Source organism: Arachis ipaensis, chromosome B04 (genome assembly GCF_000816755.2).
Source record: "Arachis ipaensis cultivar K30076 chromosome B04, Araip1.1, whole genome shotgun sequence".
In the NCBI taxonomy this organism is placed as follows: Eukaryota; Viridiplantae; Streptophyta; class Magnoliopsida; order Fabales; family Fabaceae; genus Arachis; species Arachis ipaensis.
The window spans coordinates 12741889-12752089 of record NC_029788.2 but is presented as its reverse complement, the minus strand read 5'-3'; the positions used below and the strand labels follow the sequence as shown (position 1 = coordinate 12752089).

General features: G+C 29.2%; 1 protein-coding gene across 1 annotated transcript; it reads left to right on the top strand.

Annotated features, from left to right (window-relative positions):
• Positions 421–2238, top strand: LOC107638896 (stilbene synthase 3-like). The gene is made up of 2 exons (XM_016342295.2): positions 421–702; positions 1033–2238. The coding sequence occupies exons 1-2, from the start codon at positions 525–527 to the stop codon at positions 2022–2024; spliced, it is 1170 nt and encodes a 389-aa protein (XP_016197781.1). The 5' UTR covers positions 421–524; the 3' UTR covers positions 2025–2238.

The following is a 10201-nucleotide window of genomic DNA, read 5'->3' as shown; positions in this document are numbered from 1 at the left end:
TAACAAATGTTAGATTTATATTAGATTTTTTTTATCAATTTAAATTTTAAAAAAAATAATATCATGAAAAATATTATATTCTGACAAAGAAAAAAAAAATAGATACATAAATCACCAGATAAAATATACGATGCCAACAATCTGAGCCGCCATTAACATACAATAATGACAATATCATGAATTATACTAAAAGTACACAAATATATATGTTAATACATGGACAATCAATCATAGTCAAAGTAAAACAATAAAACAACGAAGAAGTCAGAATACATCTGCTGACGGTTTGAATCCAGGAACATTATTACGAGTTTACTACACTTTGAGTTGTTGAGCACGTTTTATATATATGTTCCAATAATTCCTCCATTTAATTCCACTTATGCCCCTAATCTGATGCATATAAATATTCCCCCTCTCCGTGTCTGATTCTTCACCAAAATACCAAACACATAGCTAATAAGCTTTGCTATCCCAAAGAACATAGCGAAGCTTTGCTATCCAAAAAACACATCTAAGAAAAGATGGTGTCTGCGAGTGAGATCCGCAACGTTCAAAGAGCAGAAGGCCCTGCAACTGTATTGGCAATTGGCACGGCAAATCCATCAAACTGTGTTGATCAGAGTACATATGCTGATTACTATTTTAGAGTAACCAATAGCGAGCACATGACTGATCTCAAGAAGAAATTTCAGCGCATTTGTATGTATTTTTATTAGGTGTTTTAGCTTTATTTTATTTAATATTTATTAAGAAAAAATTATCATTTTACTTTTATATTAATTAAAATGCAAAATTAACATATTATACAATATATCATATTCACCGTTTGATATTAATAGTAATAACTACTTAATTATTAACATTACTTTTATAATTACAAATTTGGATAAACTATATATTCAAATAGTATTTAAAGATTTAATTAAGTCACTACGAAAATAACTCAAAAATAACATTATTGCTATATATTTCATTTTCTAGACTTTATCAAAGATAATGATGAATGCAAATTACACATGATTATTTCAGGTGAAAGAACACAGATTAAGAACAGATATATGTACTTAACAGAAGAGATACTGAAAGAGAATCCTAATATCTGTGCATACAAGGCACCGTCGTTGGATGCAAGGGAAGATATGATGATCAGGGAGGTACCAAGGGTTGGAAAAGAGGCTGCAACCAAGGCCATCAAAGAATGGGGACAACCAATGTCTAAAATCACACATTTGATCTTCTGCACCACCAGCGGTGTTGCGTTGCCTGGTGTTGATTACGAACTCATCGTACTTTTAGGGCTCGATCCATGCGTCAAGAGGTACATGATGTACCACCAAGGCTGCTTCGCTGGCGGCACTGTTCTTCGTTTGGCTAAGGACTTGGCTGAAAACAACAAGGATGCTCGTGTTCTTATCGTTTGTTCTGAGAATACCGCAGTCACTTTCCGTGGTCCTAGTGAGACAGACATTGATAGTCTTGTAGGACAAGCATTGTTTGCGGATGGAGCTGCTGCGATTATCATTGGTTCTGATCCTGTGCCAGAGGTGGAGAAGCCTATTTTTGAGATTGTTTCGACCGATCAAAAACTCGTCCCTGGCAGCCATGGAGCTATCGGTGGTCTTCTTCGTGAAGTTGGGCTTACATTCTATCTTAACAAGAGTGTTCCTGATATTATTTCGCAAAATATCAACGACGCGCTCAGTAAAGCTTTTGATCCATTGGGTATATCTGATTATAACTCAATATTTTGGATTGCACACCCTGGTGGACGTGCAATTTTGGACCAGGTTGAACAGAAGGTGAACTTGAAACCAGAGAAAATGAAAGCTACTAGAGATGTGCTTAGCAATTATGGTAATATGTCAAGTGCATGTGTATTTTTCATTATGGATTTGATGAGGAAAAAATCTCTTGAAGAAGGTCTTAAAACCACCGGTGAAGGACTTGATTGGGGTGTACTTTTTGGATTTGGTCCTGGTCTCACTATTGAAACAGTTGTTCTCCGCAGTGTAACCATCTGATACGCTTAATTATATATCTCTGCATATATGTGATTGTGTTATTTTTTTATAGATTTTTTTTGCTCTAAAATAAGGTCTTGATTTGGCCCATATGTTATTAGTTGAAAGAAAACTTAGACAAAGTTGTCTATAGTTATTTGTTTATGCGAAATTCAACATCAAAGTTTGTAACTGTTAGTAAAGTATAAATTAAATTCTTTTTTTTTTTTTGAGCAACATGTCACATACCAAGATATATTTGGGTTGCATTTTCATCTAAAAACAAATATAAGCACCTTCGTATGAGGTTCCACTTATAATAAAGTAAAAAAGTATTAGCTATGATAGTATAAGGCTTGATAGTATTATGTTTGTAATTTTTATATTATTGTGTGTCGTAATATCCCATATAATTACCCTCCAACTCCCTGCCTCTACTCCATCTTCTCTTACCCTTACATACACCGAACTCATCTTGCATTTTATCTTCCCTAATTATTGCAAAGTTACAAATTCGCATATCGGACGATGTGGTCTTCAATAAGGAGGACATTATTTTTATTGTTTGTTGTTGTTGCTGCCAGTGGCTATGGTGGGGTTGATGGCAACGACACTGCTAATGATAAAAAACAAGTGGTATATTTTTTAATTTTATGAAATATGAATCAAATTTAAAAAGAATAACGATGTAAATTAGTAAGAAAGTTCTTAGTAGTCTAAAATTGAACATTATAAGCAAAGTGGCTTCACTTTAATGGGTAGTCTTTTTTTTTTTTTTTGCCAAATCGAATTAGCAAATTTAACGGGTGACCTATACATTAAACTAGTACTATCTCTAGTAGTTAAAATTTGAGTGAGAAGCATCTATGGCCAAACCTCGACACCATTAGCTATAATTTTTTAGTTAGAACGTCTCAAACCATTTAAAACATGTAACGAAATAGTATCATTTAATACTTCCAAAATAACAAATCTGATAACAATTAAATAGATATTTATAGACAATGATTAACTTGAATGACACTTGGGAATTAGCCAAAAATATGCTTGAAATCCCACAGGCAGAGTTTGAAACTTCCATTCCGATCACCTTCAGATGCTGAAGCCATGCAATCCTTGTGTCTAAACCACCCTCGTCGAAGAGATTTTCTATAAGGGAGATAAGGAAGGAATACTGTGCTCTGAAGAAATGGCTGCTACCACGCTATTGGAAGAGTAGCTTACTCTTGCTTGTAGTGTTGAACGTGTGTTTCGAGAATGCAAAGGTTGCGTTTATCGCCGTCATTGTTAGCTTGCTCTTCAAGTCTACCACGCTATTCCCTCTTTTTTGGCCGCAGATGGGTGCGTGGGGGTGGTTATGGTAAGGATTTGGGATATGAATGAGGATGGGATACGATTAGAGTTTAGGATTAGGTTAAGTTAGATAAAAAGGATAATTTAAAAATTTTGGATAATTTTTTAAGATATAAATAATTTTGTCTATTAGAATTTATTTTTTCTTAAGTAAAATGTTAGTTTTGTTTTTTTAGTAGATTTATTAACGTTTTAAATATTCATGGATACAAATAGTAGTTTATTTGAAATGATATTTTAGGTAGTATTTGTTTTTAGATATTAGAATTAAAATTAGGAGATTAGGACTTAATATTATGTTTAATTGTTAAAAACTGGAAATGAAATTTCAGTCCTAAGATAAAATTTGAGTTCCTTTAATACTCTCTAGAAAGTGAAAACAGATGAAATTGAAATTCATAAAAATAGAGATTGAAACTTTGATAATACTTATTTCTAAAAATACCTTTAGTTTCAAATTATAAATACTAATGTATCAATAGGTGTTAACGTACTAATTAATTCAATTTTTTATTACTAAATATATATAAAAATAAATAAAAATAAATTAATTAGTATGACAAGTTATCTATAATTTAATTAAAATGTTTTAAATTCAAGTTTTAGAAATAAAAAAATATTTGTTTATAAATTATATATAATAAATAGTATTTTAAGTTCATGTCATATTAATTTGCAATGCCGGCGTTACCACTTCTTCCACTTTCTCATAACCCGACCACTTTTCATTTTTCACCCCCAAGCCCCTGCCTCTACTCCATCTTCTCTTACCCTTACATACATGATACACCAAACTCATCTTGCATTTTGTCATCTCTAGTTATTGCAAAGTCGCAAATCGAATGATATGTTGTAATCAATTAGGAGGACATTACTGTTATTGTTTGTTGTTGTTGCTGCTATCTAGTGGCTATGGCGGGGTTGGTGACAACGACACTACTAATGATATTGAGGAAAATATGGGCAATGAGACGACTCAGGAGCTAGTAATAATCACATTATAAACATACTAGAGGAACAAAAACTAAAAGAGCATCAATAAAAAGGTTATAATTTTATTCATATAGGACTTATCCAAGTAGCAGCCAAACCTAACTTTAGACTAGGAATTAACATACCTATCTTAATGGTATTACGAGACACAAGGTTTAAAAAATTTAGAGACTCACTAATAGCTATATTAAAAAGTAATTGTCATGATGGTCTGGTATTTTTTAATTGTTATCCAAATTTTTCCATGAGCCTTAAAAATGAATACACCTCTGAAGCTCTCAAATTATATATTAAAACACCTAAAGACATCATTGATGAAAAATATGACCCTTTTGAAGTAATTTATAGGATATATTATAAAATTACTAGGGTAAATTATAATTTTAGGGCTAAAAGAGAATCATCAAAAGATGAAACTATTATTATTCATGCTAATTTACGAAGGTCTTTTGTTCAAACACCTAAAAAACTTCAACATGAAAAACTAATGGGGAATATCCCTGAAGAATGGATTTTAGAAGATATAATAGAAGAAGAAAAAAATTAGAAAATACAGAAATTAGGGACGTTATTAGAGAAAGTCTACATATTAGACTAAGAATGAATAGGTCTCATTCAGTTAGAATACCAAATTATCAGAATAAAGAAGAAATTTCACCAAGACATTCTATAGATAACTCCTTCATAAACGATGGAGTTATAAGAATAAATAACAATAGATCACATATAGCAACTCCTTTATATGGAACAGAGAATAATTATTCGTCAACTACCTTTCAAATCCTAGGAATTATAATGAAAGAAGAACCTTTTGAGATTGATAAAAATTGGATTAGTAAAGATTTTTATGCAGAATATAATACAGGATTAAGAAACTGGTATTTTACTAGATATTCTGTGAAAGAAACTATAGAAATAAGAAAAGAATTTTATGATTATCTAATAAAAAATAAAATTAATTTATACTTCTTCTATTGGTTGAAAACCTATTTTCATGATTTTAAAAAAGAATTTTGTCCTTTAACGAAGACAACCACTACTTGGAATAGAAATAAGAAAAAAATTTTATGATTATTTAATAAAAAATAAAATCAATTTATACTTCTTCTACTAGTTAAAAAACTATTTTCATGATTTCAAAAAAGAATTTTTTCCTTTAACTAAGACAACCACTACTTGGAAAATAAGTACAGGGCAAACCGTAGAGTCCCAATATCCACCAAAAGAAACCATAAAACTACAGGTAGCACACAATTTAGAATTAGAAGCCATCCCCTATAAAGATAGTGGAATAGAAGGAAGTGTAGACAAAAGAGACATTATAAAGGTACATCAACAACTTAACTACACCAATACAGTCCTAGATATTATGAAAAATCAGTTAGAAAGAATTGAACATACACTATTACATAATTGACTTTTACTAACATTTAAAAAATGTTACCAAATCATATTAAAATGTTACCTATGTATATTAGTAATATTTTAACAAATGTTAAATATATCCTATGTTACTAAAGAGTTTTACTAACATTTTTTTAAAGATTTAATAATATTTAGTAAAAATGTTACAAAAGATATTCTATAGTAATATTTTGAGAAATGTTACAATAGATATTTTTTGTAACACTTAAAAAAATGTTACCATAGATATTTTGTGTAACACTTACAAAATATTACAATAGATATTTTATGTAACATTTAGAAAAATGTTACCATAGATATTTTTTGTAACACTTAGAAAAATGTTACTGTAGATATTTTTTGTAACACTTAAAAAATGTTACAAAAGATCTTTAGTAATATTTTTTTAGTTATATTATACTATTTTTTATTTTATTACTACAACATGGAAATATTTCATTAAATTCACAAATTCACAAAATGAAATTTTTATAGACTCTTTCATTAATCAATAATCATTGTACAAGTTTGCTTGGTGATGCAAATAAAATGAGAAAAAAATACTTATAGTACTTAAACTCTATAAATATTCTATATAAAAAGAAAAGAAAAAGTGATACACAGTACATAAAATATGAGTAATTGACAATCTGAAGCACTAACTCAGTCTCCCCAACTTCCTGTAGCACGCAGAGACCAGGAACCTGCAAAACTTAAGTCCATAAGTTTAGAAAAAACAGCTGTTAATACAGTAGAAATCAACAAAATGACACACAAGAATCAGTATTATCCAAAACTAAGAAATTATTATCCAAGACCAACCCCGGCTGACATAAGCCTTGAAGAAAGAACACAGCTAGTACAAAATAGTTTTACCGGATCCGAATTAGTAGAATGAAATTTAGATGGGTTAAGTGAACAAGCCATTTTAGATCTAATGTGTAGTATGACTATGGCAGCAACTGCTTATAAGGCAAAATGAGCTACTGATAGAGAAGCAGCAGTCATGATCACACAAGGGTTCACGGGATAATTAAAAGGATGGTGGGATAACTTTTTAACTATACCAGAAAGAGAATTAATCCTAAGTAGTATAAAACCAGAAGACCAATCACAAGATGCCACATCAACCTTAATTTTTACAATTATAAAAAACTTTCTAGGAGACCCAAATATTTTTAAAGATAGAATAGGAACCCAACTAATGAACTTACGATGCCCTACAATGTCTGACTATCGATGGTATAAAGATATTTTTATTTCTAAAGTTATGATGAGAGATGATGCAGCAGCCCCTTTTTGGAAAGAAAGATTCATAGCTACCCTACCCAAACTCTTTTCAAAAAAGGTTTTACAAAAACTACAATCTTTATTTGGTACTCAAATACCATATGAAGGCCTAACTTTTGGCCAAATACATAATATAGAGTACAAATCGGAGTAGAAATATGCACTGACACTAGATTACAAGAGAAAATGCGAAGAGAGAATATGAGCAATAAACGAGAATTAGGAAACTTTTGTCAACAATATGGCATTACAACTGAAAAAACACCTAGCAATCAAAATAGAGTCATTAAGAAAAGAAATACAAAAACTTTTGGGAATAGGTACAGGTATCAATCGAAAGAATCTTATACAACAGGAAATAAGCCAAAAGAAAATTACAGGAAAAAACAAAAGTGGAATAATCAAAAGAAAAGTAATAAGAAATAAATAGTTTGTTGGAAGTGTAAAAAACCAGGTCATTATGCCAATAACTGCAAAACAGAAGAAAAAATAAACAAAATCAGTAATGAAGAAGTAAGAAAAGCTTTAGCGGCTATATTAATTGACAGTGAATCAGAGAGCGAAACGGAAAAAGAATATTCTTCTGATGATTCAGAAAATTTTATTCAGCAATTAGATATACCATCTTCTTCTGAGTCTTCTGAAATAGAGGAAGATTCGTGTCTAGGACCAGGAATATGTAACTGTGATAGTTGTGTAAAATCCTTAAATGTAATTACGAGAACAACGAGGGAACAAACAAACACTCTAATTTCTATAATAGATAAATTAGGAGATTCTCCCTTAAAAAGATGAATTCTTATTTCAATTAAATGATCTGATTAGGAAAAAAGAAAAATCTAAAGAAGAAATAAGGCCAGTAGAAATTAAGGAAATATATAATAGGTTTAGAATACCTAAAGAAGAAACTTCTTTAAAACATTTACATAAAGAGATAAAAATGTTAAAATCCAAAATTTCTAAATTGAAACAACAAAATATATCTCTTGATTATAGAATACTAAAATTAGACGAAAACATAGTAAGATTACAAAAAGGAAAAGAAAAATTAGAATCAATAGAAGAAGAAGAAGAAGAAATTATAAATCCCAGTAATTATATTAATGATGAATTATCATTATTAATTAACCAAAAATGGTATACCCCTATAGTCATAATAATCGAAACAGAGAAATTTGAGTTTATAGCTATGATAGACTCAGGAGCAGATATAAATTGTATCCAAGAAGGATTAATACCTACTAAGTACTATGAAAAAATAACTGAAACTATTGTCAAAGCAGAAAATGACAAAATGACTATAAACTATAAGACTTCTAAAGCAAAAATTTGTAAAGGAAGTGTATGCTTTTCAACTACCTTTTTCTTAGCAAAAAAGAATATCTTAACAAGTTATATTAGGAAACCCCTTTACTCTAGTATTATACCCTTTTTACGGTAGATGTAGATGGTGTAACCACCTATTGTATACCAAACCAACCTATTCTATTCGAATTTATACAAAAACCAAAAAGGAAAGAACTAAATTTACTACAACAAATGGCTACTTCACAAATCAATATAATAGAAAGAAAAAAGAAACAAGTTAGTTCCTGAACAAAGAAATTGTATATAAAAAAATAGAACAACAATTAGAAAGTCAAAAAATTCATAGACTCTAATAAAAGGGATAGAAGACAAGATAAAAAGGGACTTGTGTAGCCTAAACCCAAAAACTTTTCATCATAGAAAGTTACATGAAATATCTTTATCCTATGAAGATGACTTTAATGAAAAAGATATCCCCACTAAAGCCAAACCAATACAAATGAACAAAGAGTTATTGACATATCATAAAAAAGAAATCCAGGAATACTTAGATAAAGGACTAATCAGGCCATCAAAATCTCTTTGGAGTTGCACATGGTTCTATATAATGAAAGCTTCAGAAATCGAAAGAGGAGCTCCAAGGTTAGTAATTAATTATAAGCCTTTAAATAAAGCCTTAAAATGGATAAGATATCCCTTACCAAATAAAAATGACTTAATTAAAAGACTAAGTAAGGTTACTATATTCTCTAAATTTGATTTAAAATCCGAATATTACCAAATCTCAGTGAAAGAAGAAGACCGATATAAAACAACTTTTATATATATTACCCTTTGGACATTATGAATGGAATATAATGCCATAAGGATTAAAAAATGCACCAAGTGAATTTCAAGAAATTATGAATAATATTTTTTTATGCATATGTAGATTTTACCATGGTCTACCTAGATGATGTTCTTGTATATTCTAAAGGAATAAACCAATATATTCAACACCTAGAAAAATTTATTAATATTATAAAAGAAAATGGTCTTGTCCTATCTGAAAAGAAAATGAACATAAGGATTAAAAAGTGAATTTCAAGAAATTATGAATAATATTTTTTTATGCATATGTAGATTTTACCATGGTCTACCTAGATGATGTTCTTGATGTTCTTGATGCTTATAAATAACCAATTAGATTTACTAAGAGAGAAAAAACATAAATTTAAACAATCTTTTTCGATTTACTATTTTATTCACGTGCATGGTGCATGTATAATCTCATTTGAATTAATCTCATTCCCCGATTTACTATGGAAGTCACCATGCAGTATAAATTGAATCAGTTCTATACGATTTGTATGTAATCTTAGTTATTCGACTAACACTAATTCAATTTACTAGTTAAAATGTTAAATCAAAGATATATAGATGTGTCGATTTATATAGATATATAAATTGGAATATGTACGTAACACTTTTTAATTTAAGGGATCTATGTAAATTTAATCTTCACTTGATTTATTATTTATGTTTTTTTTTCAAGAAAAACATAATTGAAAAAAAAAACAAATATATTCTTTTTATTAAGTTTAAAAGGCCTAAAATGCTATTTTTAGGATCGAAGTTCTGTATTTAAAAATAAAATTTTATTATAAAAGATTAAAATACTATTTTTGTGTTGATTATAAAAGGAGAAAATATTTTTCTAAATAATTATATAAAGAATAAAATATCCTTTAAGAATTAAGATTGATTAATTTGTATTATAAAATAGAAATCTAAATTTAGTATTAAAAAGACTAACATCATATACCATGTAAGTTAATTTTGAAAAGATGAAAATTTTCTTTTAGAATGAA

Excerpts from the sequence above, each read along its gene's own strand:
- LOC107638896 (XM_016342295.2), top strand. The coding sequence starts at position 525 with ATGGTGTCTGCGAGTGAGATCCGCAACGTTCAAAGAGCAGAAGGCCCT. Across the intron at positions 703-1,032 it reads GAAGAAATTTCAGCGCATTT|GTGAAAGAACACAGATTAAG; the intron begins GTATGTATTTTT and ends TGATTATTTCAG.